General features: G+C 47.4%; 2 protein-coding genes across 4 annotated transcripts in view; one reads left to right on the top strand and one right to left on the bottom strand.

Moving 5' to 3' along the window:
• MOSMO (modulator of smoothened) overlaps positions 1 to 2,321 on the bottom strand; it is a 69,498-nt gene extending 67,177 nt beyond the window's left edge. For all 3 annotated transcript variants that reach the window (XM_027611373.2, XM_027611372.2, XM_027611371.2), the window contains exon 1: positions 2,175 to 2,321. In XM_027611373.2, the coding sequence (XP_027467174.1) occupies positions 2,175 to 2,280 (106 nt within the window). In that variant the 5' untranslated portion in view covers positions 2,281 to 2,321. The remainder of the gene's footprint in view (positions 1 to 2,174) is intronic.
• A 6,394-nt stretch (positions 2,322 to 8,715) lies between these two features.
• PDZD9 (PDZ domain containing 9) lies at positions 8,716 to 21,987 on the top strand. The gene is made up of 4 exons (XM_027611835.2): positions 8,716 to 8,812; positions 10,640 to 10,819; positions 15,194 to 15,383; positions 20,926 to 21,987. The coding sequence occupies exons 1-4, from the start codon at positions 8,782 to 8,784 to the stop codon at positions 21,320 to 21,322; spliced, it is 798 nt and encodes a 265-aa protein (XP_027467636.1). The 5' UTR covers positions 8,716 to 8,781; the 3' UTR covers positions 21,323 to 21,987.
• Positions 21,988 to 22,025: the final 38 nt, after the last annotated feature.

The following is a 22,025-nucleotide window of genomic DNA, read 5'->3' on the forward strand; positions in this document are numbered from 1 at the left end:
AATAACATAAATAGCTGATTAACACATGTTTTGTAGGTTATATGTATTATACATTGTATTCTTAGAATAAAGCTAGAGAAGAGAAAATGTTAATCATAAGAGAAAATACATTTACAGTACTGTATTTCTTCTTATCAAAGAAGATTTGATTTCTTCTTACAGTACTGTAAGATTTTTCATCAAAGAAATTCCATGGGTAAGTGGACTAGTGCATTTCAAGCCCATGTTCAAGGATCAACTGTGTATCTTTCCCATGGACATTTACATTGGGATTCACCTAAAAGCACTTTGCAAAAATCACCTTCTATTTTAGAACAGTGAAACCTCTTCATCCCTAAGTATATACAAGGTCCCAAAGTAAGTCTCATGAAAGAAGTCACTGTACATATACCTAAGATAAAAACAACAGGCCATGAAGTGGATGTCACACATATAACTGTACAAACTAGTAGTAACACTGACATTGTCAACATTTTCAGAAACAGCCCATAGTTTCATCAAATTCCAAACCATCCTGAACATTTTCTTATTCACCTAACAATTTTGAAAAAGCTGAGATATAACTGACATACATTGTGTACATTTGATACATTTATATATTGCAAATTTACCACAGTAACATTAGCTAACAGCTCAATCACATCAAAATAATCATATATGTTTTACAATTAAGAGCTCTGCTAAAACTTGTAAAGGCAAGAAAAGGAGAATTTTTTAGTGTGTTATTTTAATAACCCGTAAATCTGACAGCATGATTTTGTGTTACTAGATCTAGATGGAGGAGAGACGGGAGGGAGGAGGGAGCAACAAATGTCCCAGCTACAGCTTTTTTTTAAGAGCTAAATATACTGCAGGATAAATACAGAACCATAAGTAATACTTAAGAAGTAACTCTGACAGCACAGTGATACATTTTTATAACAAATTATTCACGGAGGGAGTCTAATATTCCCAACCCCCAATATTCCCTTCACCTGCACTGAACAAGCAGTTAGAAAACAAGCTCACTCCTTCATTCCCATCAGCTCTCCTGACAGCTGTGACATTAATTAGAGGTTTGGTCTCACAGGTCTGGGTGAGTGAGTGAGTGAGGGGGGGGGGGGGAGAGAGCGTGGTGGTCCAAGAAGAGAAAAATCCTGCAAGGGCATTCACCTGGGATACCCTTCAGAAGGATGCCTACTTCTCTCCTGAGGGCACCACCTTGTCTCTGCCGCCTACAGATCCGTGGTGTTACAGCAGACACTGCTACCATTGCTGGGACGCCTGAAACTCTAATGTGTTACTTAATTTTGTAACTCCTACTAAGATCTCTAAAGCGTTTTGTGATGCGCTGGAATGAAAGATGCTCCATAAAACGAAGTTTATTATTAGTATTATTATAGCTCCCGGGCCTAAAATAAAGCAAAATTATAACCACACAGACTTCAAAGGGAAAATCGGAAGCCACATGCGTCTTAAACACTGCCAAGCGGGCAGGGGACAGGCGAGGGCGCGGGGGAGGGAGACCCCCGCCCCCACCCATTTCACCAGCTCCCCCAGCACCATTAACCCTGTCTGGTCGGGCCACCTGGAACCCGGCCGCTGCTCCCACCGGGGCCGGCGCCCGGACCTGACTCCTCACGCTGCTCTCTGGGGCTTCTCGCTCTGCCCCACAGGCGGCCTCCCTCCCGGCCCCGGCTCCCCGCCTAGTTTCTAATTCCTTCACGGGCGCCTCAGTTTTCTCCAAATCGGTTTCTTCCCGTCTCCCACCTGGACTTTCTCCCCGCCCCCCCCCCCGTTTCCCCCAATCCAGGACGAAGCTCGTTCCTCCGGGGTCCCTCAGGTCCAGTGACTGTCTCCCCACCACCCCCCCTTCCCCGTGCGGGACCCTCCAGCCCAGCCCAGGTCTCGTCGCCCCCTCGACCACTTTTCGCTCAGCCTGGGGCGCCGCTCCCCTCGGCCAGAGGGTCCCGCGGGCGACCGCGCTTCCTCTTCTCCATCCCCTCTCCTCCCTCGGCCCCCTGAGCTCTCGGCCCCCTGGGCTCCCGGCCCCGCAGCCCGGGACGCCCCCTCGTCCCCTCCCTCCTCAGGCCAGCCCCCGCCTCGCACCCTCCAGTCCCGTTTTCCCCTCAGCCGTGTCTCCCCTCCCCTCCCGCAGCCAATCCCCCGCCCGACCCCGCACGCCCGCCGCTCACCCGCGGACTCCCCGGTGTTGATCCAGTCCGGGTTGGCGATGCTGGCGATGGCGAAGATATCGGCGGCCAGAAAGAGACATCCTGAGATGATGGTCAGTTTATCCATTTCCCCGCCCCGCTCCCCCCACCCCCCGAGCCCCGGGCAGGCCGCGGCCTCACGCCTCCCGCCCCATGGGCCGCCGCCGGGGCCCGGAGTCCCCGCGCCGCCGCCTCGCGCCCCCTCGGCCCCCGCGCGCCTCTCGCGCCCTCCGCGCGCCCGGGACCAGCAGCCGCGGCGCGGCCCGCACAGCCGGAACCGCCGCCCGCCCCGGAACTGCTCGTCTCGCCCGCCCCTCACCCGGAAGCGAAGCGGCGGCGTCAGCAAGGCCGCGCCAGCTCCCGACCCGCGGCGAACCTGCTCGGTCCTCCCGGCTCTGCCGCCCGCCTCGCAGCCCCGGCCCGCAGCTCCGACCCTCCCGACAGCCCCGGGCCCTGCTGCGCTCCGCCGGTCTCTCCTCGGCCGCCCGCCTCGCTGCCCTGGAGCCGGACCGGCATCCGGCCCAGGCCCCTGCCCCGCGCCCGGGTCTCTTCCGGCAGGCCACGCCGCCTTTTGGCTTTCTTGCCAATAATAGTATTGTTATCGTTGTTAATGACTGTTTCGTGACAAAATGCCCCTCAAGTCTTTAGCCTTTCAAAAGGGAGACTAGAGTGGTAGGTGGGGGGCTCTGCCAAGTGACTCGGGGCTCCGTACAGTTCTTGTCACCTTGTGTTAGCATTGCCCCCTCGGCTCGGTCAGCTCGGGGACTGCCCCATTTAGGAAATAACTGTCGACACCTAGTGGGGGGACTGGCCTGGACATGCGAGACAAGGTTTCCACTCTCCGGAAGCTTATGTCCTGGTGGGGAAGAGAAACACGTTAAAATTTTATCTTGAAAATAAAGATCATTTCAGGTGTTGCTTTATGAACTAAATGGGGGGGTCGGTCTGATTGCGGGGGAGAAGGAGGCCTGCGGTGATACTTAGGATGGTCAGGGAAGGTTCACTGAGATCACCAAGATCATAAAGACCTAACCTGTGAAGATGTGGGCAAGGCTACTCCAGACCGAGGGAAAAGCCAGTGCAAAAAGGATTAGGGGAAGGGACAGGGAAGAGGTTGGCTTGTTCAAGGAACTGTGGAATAGCCTGTTTGGCTGCAGGGTAGTATGAAAAGACAGAGAGGTAGGCGGAGGCCAGAGGTAGAGCTTTGGGAGCCATGGTAAAAAGTCTGGATTTTGTTCTAAGTGGAAAGGAAAGACACAGGAGGTTTTCAGCAGGAGACTGACAAGGTCTTATTTAATCTGTAAAGATAGTGTAGTTAGTAGGGGGGAGGGGCAAGTTTGAAAGCAGGGATACCAGTTAACAGGCAAAAGTACTCTAGGAGAGAGAAATGTAGCTTTGGCTAGGATGAGAATAGTGAAAATGGAGAAAAATGTACAGCTTTGGCTATTTTGTAGGCAAGGAAAACGACTGACAATGCGGGAGGGGTTGAAGCAAAGAAAGGCCTCAGGAATGACTCCTAAGGTTTTGGCCTTAGTAACCAAGTGTTTGGTGATAACTATTTACTGAGTTGAGGCCTGAGGAGAGGCTTAGTTTGGATGGATAAGAACAAGAAAAAACCAAGACCTTGGCATAATTTGTTATGACCATCTACAATTTTACTGTCTAGCGGAGGTTTCTTTTTCTTTCATGACTCGGACCAAATCACCATTAACCCTAACTTTGGATCCAGCTCTTTCCTGGATGGTCCCCCATGCAGCAAACAGGAGATGGGACATTCATTTTCTCCTTAAATTCCACATAGGTCATCTCTAGAAAGACCTGGAAGAGTGATATCTGTCTCTATTTTTGGAATGCCTACATGTTCACAAAACTCAGCAAGTTTCAAATTCCACTAAACCCAACAGCCTTGAAGAAACTCACAGAGTTATCAGTGTCACCACATAGATTGGGTAAGGAGGGATTTGATTGCTAGTGTATAGACTTTCCTGTCCGAACACTGGTCTCCTGGGGGGAAGGATATTTTTAAAAAATATGATATCATTTAGTTTTCTTCTGCCACAAAAATTGGCAGAAGCTGATAGATATATTCCAGGGATTCAGATATGCATATCACATTACTGCAGGAAGGCTTCACTTTTTTTTTTTTCAGATATGCATATCACATTACTGCAGGAGGGCTTCACTTTTTTTTTTTTTTTTTAAGTACTGGAGAAGTTTGATGGAATCATATTCTTGGCTTTTTGTCCAGAGTTTCTGTTGCCCAGTAATACAAAAAACTCCAACTACGTAGTTCTGAATTCTCAAACAATGTCTACTGATGTTGCCTATGAGGCAGTTGATGAGAATCCTGAGGTGAAATGTTGGAACAGTTTTGCCTATTCTGACCCCAAATGAGTGGAATGATGATCACTTGATTATGGTGTTAAAAAAATACAAGTATATGGGGCTCCTGGGTGGCTTAGTCGGTTAAATGTCTAACTCTTGATTTCGGCTCAGGTCATGATCTCAGGGTCGTGAGATTGAGCCCCACATGGGGTCTGAGCTGGGCATGGAGCCTGCTTAAGATTCTCTCCTTCTCCCTCTGCCCCTCCAAACCCTCTATAAATCAATCAATCAATCAATCAATCAAGTATAAATTTCTCCTTCTACCTGGGCAGCACTTCCCAGTCCTTCCTATCTCTGCCCCTCCACAAAAGTTTCTGGATCTAAGATTAAGGGATAAAAACAAGCAGTATGATGGTAACTGGACTTATCGTGGTGATCATTTCATCATGTATACGAATGTCAAATCACTCTGTTGTACACACGAAACTAATATATGTCAACTATACTTTAAAGGAAAAAAAATAGTGCGAAGTTGAAAAAAAATTAAGAATTTTTTTTTTTTTTTTACCAGGTTAATGGCTACAGGTCTTAGACAATAATCACCTATCCCATTCCTTCTTACCAACCAGGATGGGGGTGGGAGGGGTGGACAGGGACCAAATATTCTGTTTACAGATTTTTCGTTAATCCTGTTTTTAGCCCCACATCTCATTCTTGACTTCTAATGTGTCTGGTGTTTCAAAGTCCCAAGCCTCTCAGAGATCTACAGGACAGATCAGTCCCCTTCTCTATATCCCAGTCTAGATTTTAGTAGATGCAAACCCTAGGGGTTAGGAGAGGTGGTGTGATGGAACAGAAAGGATACAGACCTGTATTGCAGTCCCACCCCTTCTACTGCCTTGAACTTGGTAAAGTCCTGTCACCTCCCTAGGCCTCTTTCCCTCCTCTTACTTAATAGACTCCCAGAGTCGTGCACTCTGCCTCAGTGATAGAACCTCCCCATCCCCTGACTCACCCCTAAGCAAAGCAGCTGGGACTTTTCTATTCGGAGAGAGATGAGCCACAAGGATCCTTAAGGCAGAAAATCCTTGGGGACCCAGAAGGCCCCCAGGAGGGATCTATGGTGGCAGCCTGGAGTCATAAATAGGCATTCGGTGGCTGTTAAGGGGCTGTGAACATGGTGTGCTTTATTGTGATGGATGGTAGGCCTTGGCCCAGCAGAGGCTGAATCCAGATGGGACCTTGGTAAAAGCTGTGGAGGGGACTGTGCAATCACTCTTCTCTTTAAGGAGTATCTTTGGCCTGACAGGATAAAGAACACACTGCCTCCCCAGGGGAGGGGAGGGTCAAGTTCACCACACGGGTTAGGAGTGTGGTGGATGCACCATACATATGCACATGGGATTTCCGGGATTAGATAAAACAAAAGAGCTAAATCCAGAGTTTAACAGTTTGTGCCCTGGGCTCAAATCTCCTTTCCTCTCACGGATTGGGTTCCACTGGAGCTGACTCAGAGACAAGAGATTAGCAATTAGCGATTAGTGAGCAGGGAGTTTATGAGGGAGTGCCGCTCAGGAGCAGGGGAGGGGAGGGGAGGCAGCAGGGAAGGCCGAGGGAGCAGTTTGCAGTGGTGCAGTCATTGGAGGCTTTGGCAGACCCCGTGGGGAACTCTGAAGCTGGGATGGCTGTTCGGAGTTGGGGAAAAGGGGCCAAGCCTTTGTATCCCTGCATGGACTAGTCATCAGATGCTAGCTACCCCAGGAATGGGGCATGACCTTGGGTGAGTCTGCTCTTCAGCCAAGGACAATTCCTTGAGAGGGCTGACAGCTGAGATCTGTCAACCTCCCACCTTCCCAGTAGCTGGGGACTAGGTCCTTCAGTCTTCAAGGGGACCAGGAAGCCCAAGGCAACATTTGCCACGGTGCACCCACTGTGCTATGCAGATCCACCTGCTTCTTTTCAGTTCTGAGAGCAGGACCCTGGTGGGGATGTATTTCTGTGGGAATCTTTTAAGAGGAAGGTTAGCGGGACAAATCACAGCTCCCACCGTTGCTGTAGCTCATCTCAAGGCATAACTAACACACTAAACACTTCCCTCCTCTTCTGCCATCCTAGATTCCTCTCACCTTCTGCTAGTACCGCTGTGGGCTAGGCGGCTTATATGGTGAGGTGGCTCAACCCTCCATCGCTAAGGAGTCTGAGCCACTGGTTGCTATGTATTTCTCAGGCTGTGCCTACTTTGTCCATTTACTGTCAAAATAAACCAAAGGAGTACTAAGAGATATGGAAGGCAGATCATGTGGGTGCCAAACCATTCCATTTTACTATGGTGAAAAATTGAACAGGCTTAGTGTTTCCCTGTGCCTCAGGCTATACACACCCTTCCTCTACTGGGGATGGAACCATCATTATTACATGGACAGCAGGGTCATCCAGCTCCCAAATCCCATCTGAGCATCTACTCTTTGAGACCATCCCTGGCACTAGCTGCGGCAGGGTGGGTGTGTTCTCTAGGAAACACTGTTGACTTTCAGGGAGTTTCCTGGGGCGTGCCCTTGCGACCCACACCTGTGAGGGGAGAAAGGGGAAGCAACACCTGGCAAAGGGAGAACTCAGGTGGCAGCAAAGCCACAGAAGGACCTCAGGGGACCCCATAGGAGCTCTGGAGCTGGGATTGCCCTCCAGAGTTGCTTGGGCAGGACTGAGGGAGCCTGGTTTTTACCCGACGGTGACTGGTCACTGGATGCTAGCTGCCCTGGGAAGGTGTGATCTTGGGCAAGGAGCGCAGCCAGAAGCAGGGGTGGGGTAGAGGGGCAGAAAGAAAGCCTTCAGTCCTGAAGGGGAGTCTGGGAAGCACAGGACTGCAGCTATGACCATTTGTAACCCGCAGTTCCACCCATCGGTGTGATCCTGACACCTGCCCTAAAGAGAGTTTCTAGCCTGGGATGGAGGGAAGGCAGACAGGGGCTGATATGCTCCCCTTACCAAACCTCCGATGCTGATGTGCTTGAGCCCCACAAACTCTCACCACTCCCCCTACTCATAGGAACACGGAGGAAAAGGATGCATTTTATGAAGGAATTAATTTGGTGTCTGGACAGACACCTTGCCAGACAGTTTGGAGGAGGAAACTGGTGATTGATCATGAGAAGCCACCGGCTGGAGACTCCTTGAGGTGGAGAGCACCAAAATGGACGGCTCTGTTCATTTCCCTTTGTCTCAGTTTCTGCAGACAGGATTTATCCAACGAAAATCTACCCTGGTGTATTGTCTACGTAGAGCCACAGAAATGGCCGACTAAACCAGAACCTGTCCAGGTTGACTGTGGAAATCTCTGCACAGTGCCTGATAACTATTTGTTGAAAGCATGGATGCAAGATGCTTAACCCTCTGAGTGTCATCAGAGTTGGGATGACAACAGTTCCTACCTCATCACATTGTTTTCTATTTCTTCTAGAATATATTTTTGCTAATTTATAGTTTCCTAAAATTGTCCACTTCATCTGCTTTTTAAATCTGAGTTCCAAAAGGATAGGACCCTTGTTTGTCTTGCCTACTGTTGTGTCCCCAGCCTCAGTACAAACCACAGAGCGGGCTTCCAGTAAATATTTGTCCTATGAGTGAATGTGTGTGGGGGAGGAAAGATTATTTTGGAAAAAAGAAGGAAGAATTAATTCCTCTCCTAATCGTGACTCATTTTTTTCGAGCCACCCTTGGCCTTTCCTCATTCAAAACATCCATGAAAACAGTGCAGTTCCAAAACAGTTGTGGCTGTTGATGCAACAATATTTAAAAATACCATTACTGGGAGAGAAGCAAGGGGCTTCTGTGCTCTTCTACGGTCTTGGAGTTGCCATCTGCCTCTGCAGACCGATTCATGTCTTTGCCACACCCTCCTCTGTGTTTCTTCCATCCTCCCCACTTCAGTTGTTTTCCAAGAATGGATGATGAACCCACTGTGAGCCAGGCATTGTGCTACGCCCCCCCCCTGCACAGCTTTGTTTTTCTCCCCCCAAATTTCCACTCACTCCACTTTCGTGGTCCACGGAGGCCTTGCAACAGCCACGGCTGTCTAACTTCTGCCCCCTGGCGGCCATCCCGGGGAGCAGCGCCCGAGGTCTCCCCGCGGCCCGGGGGTCCGCCCCGTCGCCCGCCTTCTGCCCCGCAGTGCGCCGGTTCCTCGCGGTTTCGAAACAGTTGGGAATTGGACCCACTCCAGCTTCGGCTCTGGGAGGCCCTCTGAGCGGCTTGCCCTCCTGGGGCCATGAAGAAGGCCGTCCTAAAAAGCAAAAAAGGTAACTGGGGAGTGGGGAGAGGGCGACGCCCTGGGGACAAAGCCTTCATCACTTTGCCTCCCCTGTAAGACGAGAACGTCGGATTCTTGGTCTGGGAGGTAGCCTCTCCCCATCATTTGTTTACTAAACTATACATACAATAAGAGCCCCCCATTGTTAGTGTATAGCTCTGAGTTTTGACAAACGATGACCCAGGTTTAACCACCACCATCAAGATGTGGAGAAGTTCAAACACCCCCCCTTCCCCCCAAAGCGCATGGCTTTGCGCTGCCCCTTTGCCGCCAGCCCGCACTCGGGGGCTTGGCACTCCCTATCTGTCTCCCGTAGTTTTGGCCTTTCCATGGAGAAGGTGGAATCATCAGGGGTGGAGTCTTTTGAGTCTGCCTTCTGCTGTCTTCGGAGACTGGGCTGCATAGATTATTTTATCCTAAGCACATGTAATTTGCAAGCTGAGGTTAGGACTCAGAATCTGCCTAAGATGCCACTTCTCTGTATGCTGGGAACTGGAGGCTGAAGGAGGGTCGACCTGCTCCAAATCGCTCCTAAAATCCTGAACAATCTCCAAATGTTGTACCTTCTTTATACTGGGTTCATTTTCTAGAGAGCATCTGTGGTTTTGGGGAAGGTGAGGTTGGAGATGAGCAAAAACACTTGCTTAAAAGAGGGAAGGGCCAGGAACCTGGCCAGCCGCCGCGGAGGGACTGGGGGAGCCCCTCCCTCAGCAGTGGGGGACTCCTGGGCCCTCAAAACACCACAGTCCCATGGATTTGGCAAAGCCTCATCAAGTAGCCTTTTGTCCCTTGTCCTTAAGGAAAAGTATGCTGAAACGAATATCCCCAGAAGCTTCCTGTGGACTGAAAATGAGTCTTCTCAGAAGTTTCCTCTTGGGAGAATAACTTGTTCTAAATCACCCCACAGTCTGAAACCTTTCTTGTGAGGGTTAGTTCTGTAGAAAACATATTTCGACACCCCTCCACCACCACCCATTGTCCCAGATTTTCCTGCCAAATGATCTTTTCCTGCTATCTCCACTGTCATTGCCATGGCATGCTTGGGTGATTACAGTAACACTTTGATTTCCCACTTCCACTCTGGACCTCACAATCCGTGGTTTGGTTTTGTCTTAAGAAAAACGCACATCTTACTGTGTCCTGTTCTGATGGCTCCTCAGCTCTTGCAGCGAGGTTAGCCTGTGAAGCAGCCCAGGTAGGCTCTACCTTTGCTCCTCCCGCCTGCCCCCTCTCCATTCTTTCCTGTCTCAGAGCCTTGATCTGCTTTGCCCCTTCCCACCCTCCTTGGTCTAAATATTTCCTGTTGGTCCTTTTTACCTCAATCCAAATGTTACCTCCTGTATGAAGCCTGAACCGCCTTCCCCACGGGATACCTTGGCCTCCTGTCAGTCCCCCTCAGAGCTCTCTGTACTCTTCCTTCATAGCATGTGTTATCGTTTGTTATTCAACATACATTTACACGACCGATGGATATCTGTTTCTTCCACTAAGCTGGAAGATCCATAAGGGCAAGAAACTGTTATTTCCTAGCACACTGCCTGCCTCAGAAAAGATTTGTAAAGCGGATAGATGATAACTGACATTAATTAAGCCCTCAGCAGGTGCCAGGCCCTATGCAAAGCCCTTTAACTGTCTCGTTTACACTCCTAACAAGCCTCTAAGCTAGACACTTCCTGTCCTCCACTTTACTGAGAGGGAAACTGAGGAATAGAAAGGTTAAGAAACTGCCCTGGGGGTCTGGCTTTAGGACCCCAGTGGTACTACCATGTTGCTGTCTAGGTGACAGACTGAAAAAATGTCTCCCTCTTTTTATTAGACAAACAAATCGGCTTCAACGTCAAGTCATCTGTGCATAACTTGAGCAAAACTCAGCAGACCAAACTCACTGTGGGGAACCTGGGCCTAGGCCTGATCGTTATCCAGAATGGGCCCTACCTCCAGATCACCCACCTCATCAGGAAGGGGGCTGCGGCCAGGGATGGAAAACTCAAGCCAGGTGAGTGTGGTCTTCCCCTGCCTCCTCCTGTATGCCTCTGGGGAGACTCCAGTTAGCAGGTTTTAGTGCAACCATAATAATGATGATGACATTGCTTGAGAGCCAATTTCTGTGTGCCAGCCACTTGCTATCACTTTACCAACCCTCGCTGTTGTGCGTTTTTATTCGTTGAATTCTGATCATAAGTCTCTAGGTAGGAGCCGTTGTCATCCCCCTTTCACAGGGGACAAAACTGAGGCTCGGTGAGCTTGAGTTCCTTGCCCAGGCTCACCCCCACCTGGTACATGGGATACACACACAGGCACGGTGTCACTCCAGAGTTTATGGCTCTCGGTGGATAAACCCTTATTCTTGCGTAGGCAGTATGAATCATCATTAACATTTAGATGCATGATCTCATTTCACCCTCCTGACAATTCCTGAGGTCGATTCTGCATTAAATCACCTTCCAGAGAAGGAATCAGATATTTAGTAACTTGCCTACCAGGGATCAGGGGCTTGAACCCTCTCTGTTAGACTTCCGAGCCCAAGGGCTTTATCAACACCGCCCTGCTTCTCTTGTCTTGGGGTGAATGAATTTTCCATCCAGTTCAAGACATGTCTTCCAGTGTCTGCTCCGGTTCTAGGGCTGTGCTCGGGAGCCAGGGAGACACGATGGACTACAAGGGTGGTGAGAGGGAAGAGCCATCCGGTTTTAGCCGGGCCTGAATTCTGGCCCAGGCTCTGCTACTTTGTAGTTCTGTGACCTTGGGCAGAGTCATCTGACCTTCCAGGTGTAGGTCCCCTCATCTCTGATTTGGGATAATACCACCTTCGTCAGAGGCAGCTAGGATTCGGACAGGTCATGTTTATGAAAGTGCTTTGAAAACGACAGTTCAGTGGGAAAACTGGCAATCATTTCTCTTAGGCTGTTCTTAGAGTTTCCAGACTTGGGTTTTCTTGTTTTTGTTTTTAATAAAAAATGATTGTGGTAGAGGAGCCCCAGTGGGTTAAGCCACTGGTTTGTAACTCTCGTTATCTATTAGAATCACCTGGGGAGCTTATAAAACTGAGCTGCCTAGGCCCCATCCCCCCAAAGGTTCTGATTCAATTGATTTGGGGCCAGGGGTCGGGTAGTTCATGGTTTCAAAGCTCCTCAGGTGACTGATTCTAAGTGCAGCTCGGGTTACAAGGAGCAGATTAAAGAAAAGAGATAAATGCTGTCATTGTGAACGTTTACCTCCCCTTAAAATCCGAAACATCTTCTCCAAATGTCACTACTTGGTGCTGTGGCACAGAGTACCAGAAAGAGAGGTCTGGACCTTCCAGACCAGAAAAAGTCCAGGACAGGTCTCGTGAGCTTTTCTGCATGTTCTTCTTAGCCTCTCCGGGGTCAGGTGACAGATACTGGTTGGAGTGTGACCAGAGTGTGCTTTTATGCACGGGAAGCAGGACCTCATGGTCAGTGGGCTCCTTGAGGTCAGAGGCAGTCTTGAATTCATCTTTTAAATCCAGGACTTACCTACAGTGTTCGTGCATTTGTTATGTCTGTGCTTATTAAGCGAATAATAAATATTTGTCACAGCCATCGTGCAAGGAGTTTCTACGTCTATGATCTCATTTAATCTTTGCACCACTCCTGGAAGGTGGGTAACGCAAGTATCAGGGAAGGTACTTCATCCTGAGTCTTTTCTTCTTGGAGGTTAGGCTTCAGCTGTCTTGGAATCAGGGTAATTGAGGGGCCCCTAGCTTCCCATGCACAGAGAGATGAACACATCCTTTGGGACTTCAAGATAGGAGGGTTGGGGAGATGAAGGAACTAGGCCAATACACAGAGCTAAGTGGGTGGACAGGGCCCATGGCCCCAAAAAAGCCCACACCTTTGACTGGAAAGAGTCCCAGATCTCTTCATGACAGGTCAGTCACTTCCCTTCAGGGTCTTGGTTTCAGAGACCGGAATTCAGTGCTTTTGACAATGATTGAGAATTTCAGATGTTGACAGTCCCCCAAACCTATTTCTTTGACCCCATTATCTCCCAGCCCCATTATTTCTTAACCACATGCTTCCTATTTTTCTCTTCTGGTGTTTCAAAATAGGGTTTCATCTTGATTTCCTAGTTTAGTTGTTAAGTTTATTCTGGCTAAACTTTAAATTCCTTTTGGCCGGTATGGCTTTAAACAGACTCTGATATCTAGAGTCTTAAGAAATTAGTATAGCTTTGAAGGCAAATACAAGTCATGGACTGGCCACATTCATTCCCTAAGCGTTTCCTGAATGCCTACTGTGTGCAGGTATCCTGCTAGGCATGGGGGTATAAAGGTGAGCCAAACAGATGTGGTCTCTAACCACATGGAGCTTACGGAACTCACAGCCTCATCGGGAGAGATGGAGAAAAATAAACAGAATCTATTTTTCAGTAGTGACTTGGCTGCTGCAAAGTTGATTTAATATAGGTAATCGAGACAAAGTTTATATAATGTGGTTCCTACAGCCCATTAAAACAGAAAAAAACGTGTAATGAGGTTGGTATTCATTAATACCAGCTTGGTATTTCTTTATGAAGGGCGATGTTTGTATCTATTACTAGAGTAATCACATTCATACAATGACAGGTTTGGTTTATAGCCAGGATGGTCAGGGAATTATTAAGCTGTTTTCTGCCGTCTTGTTAAAAAAAAAAAACCAATACCCTTTAACAATGTAATTAAGCAGAATGCCAAGCCATAGCTTTTAGATATAAACGCTCATTTTAACATAAGGCATGTAAGCTCATCCAGCGAGGGGTTTTTGTTGTTGTTTGTTTATTTGTTTGTTTGTTTTTGTCGTTGTAATTAACCTCCATAGGATGAACAGCTATTTCAGACCGCATGCTCTGCAGGTAGCTGGGAAAAGCTTGTTTCATTTTGAAGTTAGCTGCAGATTCTTGGCTGGTTTTAATTATTCTCAGCTACTTTTTAAGACCTTCTCCACCCTTCTAAGTATTCATTCTGTTTACTACTTTGAAACTTAAGTTTCTGATAGGATCTAGCACTATGGATGTTTGTCCTTGCCATTCCCCAGAGGCTTCCCTTGAGATTTAGCAGAATTCTCAACTATAGCATAGAGGGGTGTAGTATCAGGGAAGGTACTTCATCCTGAGTCTTTTCTTCTTGGAGGTTAGGCTTCAGCTGTCTTGGAATGAGGGTAATTGAGGGGCTCCTAGCTTCCCAAGCACAGAGAGATGAACACACCCTTTGGGACTTCACCGGAGTCCCTTCATCCAGTGTTAGCTATAAAATCTCCCTTACCATTTGGCAGGCTGTTAGTTCTAGTAAGATCTGCTAAGACTTTATCCAATGTGAGCCCTTAAAAAGTAATTTCTTTGTATTCCTTCCTCTCTTGCTGCGTGTCCTTGTGGTAGTCAGGATTCTTCACTGCAAGCAATAGAAAACCATTCTATTAAGGCACTGAACTTAGAACACTGAGTCTGACAGAATTGCCAGAAAGGCTGGAGAACCAGACTTGGAAAACGATGAGGGATTGGAGGGTCATATAGAACTACCCCTGGCAGCCGGGTGCTCCTGTCACCCCTCTGCGTCTCCTGCTCTGGGTTTAGTGACCCAGGTGGGTGTGTGCCATGGCTGGATCTCCTTTACACGTCCATGCACAAATGAGTAATTGGTCTTTGTAACATCCACTTTGGGGGTCCAGGGGCTTGCGGTCAAGATGTGGTTTTCTTCCCACTTGCTGGGGGATCAGAAGCTCCATGGTTGACCATTGCGCTTCCCTCCCCATCCAGCAATGCCCTAAAGTAGGCAACCTAGCTGTCAAATCCCTTTAACCAACATACTCTCTGTATAGACATCGTAAGCTTAATTAAAGGATACTAAATGTCCAGTGTTTTTCATGCAGAATTATTTGCGCAACTCATACTGTGCAAGGCATAAAATTAAAATCAAAGTCTTGATGTTAATACCAGTGGAGGGCACTGGAAATTGCCAGGCAGGTACAAGAGAAACTAGGTCATTTATTCACTTAGTATAAGTGGTTTTTTAATAGTAATAGCTATTCATTTTACTTGAAACAAACACATTTTTAGAATCTTAAAGGATGGTTCAGATTATAAATGGTTTTTCTTCTGTCACACCAAGGACTAAAGAAATGCAGTAAAAACATGAAATAGTATCTACCATTACACTGCTACTAAGAAACACCTTGCATGCATTCTCCATTATGCAAAGGACACTCACGTCACTGAGATGACTGCTTTTATTAAATAAAGGCTGAAACGTCGTTTGGGTTTGAAATGGACCAACAATATGAACCCTTAAAATGAAACACCTCAGTAGAGCCAGAAGTGATATGAGCCCACTGACCCATTATCTTAATTTACTGATAATTTTTTCCCTCTTCAGGTGATGTTCTGATTAGCGTTGGCCATGCCAACGTGTTAGGATATACTCTTCGAGAATTTTTAAAACTTTTGCAACAAATCACCATAGGAACAGTGCTACAAATCAAGATTTACCGAGATTTTATTGCGATACCCCAAGAATGGCAAGAAATCTCTGATTTAATCCCTGAGACCAAATTCCCAGTAACACGGTAAGTAGTTGATTTTAGGAAATCTTTTGTTATGCTAGTACCCCGGGGTCTGTGAAGAACTGGGTCTTGGTTTCATGGGAGAATGACCAGTTGGACCAGAGTGGGAGGGATTGGTGAAACCACCACGATAATTTAGTGGGTTCTAAATCCTTCTGGAAAAGTACAGTCTACAGGACCTAATGTGAGGCAGATTGATGAAGGGCGAGAGCCTTGAACCTGGAGCTCTAACAAAGAGAACCATCCAATGGGAGCTCTGCCTGCAGATCTACCAGCCATGTGTCCCCTTGTCCAGAGTTAGCCTTAAACACGTGCGGTGAGTCCCATCCCTTCATTTGTCTCCTGCACACTCAGCTTCTCTCTGCATCCTTTTCAACAACACGTAAGCCTTAGGCCTCTGCCATCTTCCCAAACCCCACCTTGACTCCACTGCCCTCTGCCTGCCCCCCGCCCCGGTCCTGTCCCTTTGACTCTAAATGGGTAGAAAGAACTGTAGCAGATGTGGGCCACTTCCCCAGGAGATGATTTCCCAGGCGCTCTGCCTCCCACCTCTGTGTAGGCCTGGCTTTCTTCACCGGGCCGAGAGGCCTCTTGGCAGGGCCCTCCCGCTCCTGACTCCGGTAGACTCAAGTCTTCATTGTGCTTGGCTTCTGGGCAGCATTCAACGCCCTACACCTGCCACCCTCACTCCTCCTGAAACATCATCTTCCCCAGGCTTCCGCCTTGGCGTTCCCTGGGGCTGAATCTTTGGCTTCCTTTTCTCAGTCTCCTGGGCCATCTCTCACTGGTGCCTGTGGTTTCTATCACTCTCCAAACATGAGTGATTTTCCAAATTGTATGATCTTCAATCTCCCACTGGGTAGCTCCATTTGGGTGTATCACAAACCCCTCACAGTCCTTATTGCAAAAAATCAAAAGCCAGCTCACTGCTAATCTCCCAGTGGCCCTATCTTAACTGGGTGAGCATTTGCTTAGTTGAAGAAATCCGAAATTTAGGGGTCGTGCTAGATTTCTCCATCTCCCTTGTTTCTGCCCAAAATAATCACGAAGACTTGTCATTTTACCTTCCAACTGTCTCTCACATTTGTCCTTTCTCCCTGGCCACTACCATCACCCCAGTCAGAGCCACCGTTTGGTCTCTACCATCTACTCCTGTCCCCTATTCATTCTCTACACAGAACAATCCTTTTACAATGCAAATCTGACTTTGACATGTTCCTGTTTAAAATCTTTTAAGACCTTCTGTTCTCAGGACAAATGCCCAAACCCTTATACTGGTCTATGCTACCCCATGTGGCTAGTGTCTGTATCCCACTGCAGCCTCACCTCATACTGCTCTCCCTTTCCCTCTCTAGTCCACTTTGGCTTTCAGCTTTTTTGCCTTGTTTCTCTTTGCCTCGGGGCCTTTGCATGTGCTCTTCTGTCTGCAACATGCTTAGGACCCCCTCATTACTCCTTGAAGGCTTACGGCGCAAACTTTTTCCAAGAGGCCTTCCTAAATTAGGAAGCATTAAAACACTGTCTGGTCCACCCATCATATGCTTTCAAAGCAACATGTGTATCTCCTTCACAGCATTTCTCCTAATTTCAACGAAGTAATCTGTATCATCCATTGTTTACTCTGTTGCCCTGGGAGAATGCAAACTGAAGGTAAGGACTAAGTCTCTGTTGTTATGCTAAATCTACCACAGGACTTTTCTGTGGTTTCCTTTATTCAGAGTGAATGGAAATTAAAATCCAGCTTCAAGGTTCAGGCAAATCACTTAATCTCTGAGGGTTTGGTTATCTGTAACCCAGGAGTACCAGAGACTCTCCTGCTGGTCACACCCGTGAGGAAGGTCTGTCGAGCATGAGAACACGTAGAACATGAGATCCTTTTCCTTCAGCGACCGAGTTCAGTGCTCTTATGCAAGAGCGGTCCTTATTAATTCAACAGGATTTCCGAGCATGAGTTGCTACAGCTGTGTATTGGGATGGGCTCAAGGAAATCTGGCTGGGGACTTACCAAGGCCTAAAACAGGGCCCACGTTGCATTGACATTACTTCAGATATTCCCACTTGTGGTCCAAGGGACTGATATGGCCAACAGATGTGCTTTGCTAGTCTCCCACAGCATTTTATTTATTTAAAGATTTTATTTATTTGACAGAGAGAGACACAGTGAGAGAGGGAACACAAGCAGGGGGAGTGGGAGAAGGAGAAGCAGGCTCCCGGCTGAGCAGGGAGCCTGATGCGGGGCTCGATCCCCAGGACCCCGAGGTCATGACCTGAGCCGAAGGCAGACGCCCAACAACTGAGCCAACCAGGCACCCCTCCCACAGCATTTTAAGAAGCCAGAATAGGGCACCTGGGTGGCTCAGGTGGTTAACCAGTCGACTGCCTTTGGCTCAGGTCATGATCGCAGTGCGCAGATCAAGTCGCACATCAGGGTCCCTGCTCAGCAAGGAGTCTGCTTCTCCCTCTGACCCTACCCCCTCTTGTGCTCTCTAATAAATAAAAATAAATAAAATCTTAAAAAAAAAAAAGCCAGAATGGCAATGACCTGTAGAGAGAAAGGAAGATACACAGGGGCTTTTCCAGGGGCCAGTACTCTTTATTTCTTGACCCCAGGGTGTGTGGCTACCCAAGTGTTTATAACGTTTTTTTTTCCATTAAACTGCCTATTTTTTTTTGCATTTTTCTGAATATTTCAAAATTTTTTAAATGAAAAATATTTCAATTAGTTGCCCAATTTACACAGCTAAGATTTCGTGGAAAGGATCTGCAACTCTGGTTTCTCCTGAAAAATGAGAAGATGGGCCTGCATCCCCACATGGTGACAGTGGGACTAGGGCTGGGTAGAGCTGTCTGTCCCCTTAGATCAGGCACGAGAGAGGACAAGTTTTTCCCCACTAACCAAACCAATCATGCTGTAGTTAAAAATCATTCACGACAACATTGCTTGCTATGCGGTGGACACTGCTTGCCGAGCGTTATACCCCTTAATCCTCAGGCCAGTGCTTTTTATTATCCTGATTACAGATAGGAAAATGGAAGCCAAGAGAGGTGTCTGTAAACTTGCCAGAGGTCAGAGGGCGAAGTGCGACTAGGTCTGTCTCTAGAGCAGCGATGTTCAAAAAGAACTTACTGCGGTGGTGTAAATGTTCTCTATTTGTGCTGTCCCGTGTGGTAGCCACTATTAAGCACCTGGAATGTGAGGAATTGCAACTGAGGAATTTCAAGTTTTCGTCAAGTTTAATCAGTTAAAATTCAGCAGCTACGCACAGCTGGAGGGCCCTGTACTGGGGAGTGCAGCTCTCAAGCCTGGGTTCCCCTAATCATTCGTTTACAGAATGATTATGTTTCGAAGCATTTTAACTGTTCAGAGTTTGAGATTCAGGATATGAAAATCTAAGAATGGCAGACTGACCACTCAAAAGCAAAAACCAGTGAAACAGAATAGCACAACTCAAATATGAGGCTAAAGCCCACGGACTTAGGAACAATAGCAAGCACTTTCTGAATCCCTTCCTTAGCTCAACAAAATGCTTGTATCTAAGGCACTTTGGTAATTTATGTGGAAGGGGGCAGGGAAGGAGCACAAAAGGAAAGAAAAGCTTCTTAGAAAGCTGGTATGACCTTTTTCAGGAGCAAATGGCACTGTGTGCACACTGGAGAATATTCCATATAATACTCTGGGCAGGCCCAGTGGTACCAAAACTTTCCAACTAACTCTCACCTCTGCTGGCTTGTGGCTTTATAATCGTACTTCAGCTAGTAAGAACCTGGCTCTACTACCTGTTCTTTAAAGTTACCTAATACCAAGTTACAAAGGATATTCTTTGCAGTCTGGAAAAAAAAAACGTGGATTTCCCCCCCACCCCAAACATTCACGAGCTGTTTAGGAAGTCCTGGGCATGTCTGAAGGCAAAGTGTTCTAATCCTGAGATCTTCTGAATCTCTTTGCACAGCACTAAATCAAGGGTGAAGGAAAATCCACATTTATTATTTTTTTTTAAAGATTTTTATTTATTCATTTGCGACAGAGACAGAGAGAGAACAAGCAGGAGGACAGGCAGAGGGAGAGGGAGAAGCAGACTCCCCGCTGAGCAAGGAGCCCGATGCGGGACTCGATCCCAGGATTCTGGGACCACGACCCGAGCCGAAGGCAGACGCTCAACCATCTGAGCCACCCAGGCGCCCCGGAAAATCCACACTTAATAAGACTAGTGGTTCTCAGTGAAAATGACTCAATTACTAATTATTTATTACCAGAAGAGAGAAAGTTTAGGAAAACCTGTTCAAATTCTTGGAAACAAACAGAACAGTCAGAACTGCAAGAATATTAGTGATAACACAAGCAAGTCTGAAAGGTTGGGGGAGGGGAGGTCCTAGGGAAGAGAACGAATTCCTATTTCCCCGTAGCAGGACGCATGTGCCAGAGGTCCACAATCACAAAGACCAGGATGAGGGGGAGCAGGGAACAGCATTTGTTCAGGAGAGTAGCAGGTGCAGGAATAGCAGGCTTTAGAAAAGCTGAAGAGGCCTGCAGTTGCCAGCAGGCCAGCACTGCCCAAGTTTCAACAATCAAGAAACCCAGTAGTTGGGGATATGAGGGTGATCAGGCTGGCCAGGGAGGCGTCCCTTTCCTCCCTCATCGCTCCCGGAGCTGTGTGCTCGATCAAAACAGACAGCTGTCCTCTGGTCAAGGGTGTAGGAGTAGCTGCGCCCCTCTGCTGGAACCTCCAAACAAGCTCTCAAGAGAGCCAATAGTGGAGGCAAGTTACAAAAAAATCTTTAAAAGCATTTGGCCAGAGGGGCATCTGGGTGGCTCAGTCGGTTAAGCGACTGCCTTTGGCTCAGGTCGTGATCCCAGAGTCCTGGGATCAAGCCCCACATAGGGCTCCCTGCTCTGCAGGCAGCCTGCTTCTCCCTCTGCCTGCGGCTCCCCATTTGTGCTGTCAAATTAAAAAAAAAAAAAAATCATTTGGCCAGCAATAGAGAAGTAGAATACTGAATGCGATACATCTGGGCGTAGAGGGTATTGTATACATCCATGTTTCTGAACCCAAAAGCAAGGCAAATGATAATGCTCGGGAGAAAAAAAAACTGAGAGATTTCCCAATGACCAGTGTGCTGAAGATCTTAGAGGCCCACTAGTTTCCATATGTGCTGGAAATCGGTAATACGCAGTTACTGCTGTTATTGCTGACCCCATGTGACCCATTAGAACAGAGCTCTGTGGAGGACATGGCCAGGCTGACCTGTCATTCTGGAGGGAAATTAACCTACACTTTAAGGCCTGTTAAGATTCTGGTCGGCAGCCTGGCTTAAGTCAGTACAAAACAACGTGAAATAATTTAAGGCAGAATTCGATTTACACTTAGGAATGGAAACAAACGTAAAGGTACTTTTCAAGAGAAAAACGTCAGCAACACACAAAGTGCAAAGCAAAATCATATCCTTTCTTTTACGAACCAAAGTGGCTTGTAAGACATCTTGTTAGGGGACAGTGAATGTTCAGACAATTAAAAATCCATTTCTTCCACTATTTTTTTCATTTCAGCCCAACAAAGAAAACTGAGCAGGCAAAAGACGACCCTTTGGCAAGCAGTGATGACAACGAAGATGTAGTTTCAGATAAGAAACTTAAGTATTATAAATATCCAGGGTCCACTGGGCCTCAGTCTGCAACGAGACCGATGTCTATCTCTAGAGAGTGGCATGGATATAAAAAGAAGAACCGTACTATCAGTGTAGGGAAAGACATTAACTGTGACGTGATGATTCACAGAGACTACAAGAAGGAAGTGAGAGCCCCTTCTCCATACTGGACAATGGCGAAGCACGACAATGAGAGCTCGTCCTCCTCCACAGCCTCCTCCAGCTCGGATGCATTCTGGCTGGAAGACTATGCCCAGGCTGAAAAGTGCAAGGGTCAACCTGTCTCAAAAGTGGCTTAGGCAGCAGTTTGCAAACTGGTGATCACATAAGCATCTATCTTGAAAACACCCAACTTTTGTGCATTGCTCTGTACAGGTTTGCTATACTTACAGGAACATGTGCAGACTTAACAATTCTTTCCCAAGTGCGTGGTAATGCCTTCAGAGACCTTCTTCCACATGCTATCCGAATACTTCCCTGGGGCCGGACAGGCCTCACCACCTTATTCTCAAAACAGCAACATCAGTCACATCATTAACACACTCCCTTCTGAGAAGAATGTCTCATCTCTTACAACATGCAGCGGAGGAACCCAGGATCAGAATGGAGGAAACCCAGGATCAGAATGAACGTAGAGAGAGAATTTCACCTTTTAAGTATCACATTTTTATTTACTTAGTTTCTCTTGTTTTGCAAATTTCAGATGCCCTACTTAAAATAAATAAGAGATATATTTTTCTGGCTGGTTGTTCATGTGTAACAATTTCCCCCCCCTTTTCAGCCCTAAGAAACAGAACAGAAACAGACGAGGGTGAGGGAGATGAGGAAAAAGACAAAACTGTCACACAGTGAAGATAAATCTGACATAAAGTGAGGCAGTGGGAATACAGGGTATGACTAATAGGGAATTTATATTTTTCAGAAATAACTCTATTGCAAGAAAGACAGAAAAGGGTGTAAAACCCAGACTTTAATTATCCTGACCCAAAAGGACAGATGTTT

The sequence above is a fragment of the Zalophus californianus genome, chromosome 10 (genome assembly GCF_009762305.2).
Source record: "Zalophus californianus isolate mZalCal1 chromosome 10, mZalCal1.pri.v2, whole genome shotgun sequence".
Classification (NCBI taxonomy): domain Eukaryota; kingdom Metazoa; phylum Chordata; class Mammalia; order Carnivora; family Otariidae; genus Zalophus; species Zalophus californianus.

What these genes read in the sequence shown, in the direction of transcription:
- PDZD9 (XM_027611835.2), top strand. Translation starts at nt 8,782, where the DNA reads ATGAAGAAGGCCGTCCTAAAAAGCAAAAAAG. An exon ending in CGTCCTAAAAAGCAAAAAAG is followed by an intron (nt 8,813 to 10,639) that starts GTAACTGGGGAG and finishes TCTTTTTATTAG; the next exon opens with ACAAACAAATCGGCTTCAAC. An exon ending in ACCAAATTCCCAGTAACACG is followed by an intron (nt 15,384 to 20,925) that starts GTAAGTAGTTGA and finishes TTTTCATTTCAG; the next exon opens with CCCAACAAAGAAAACTGAGC.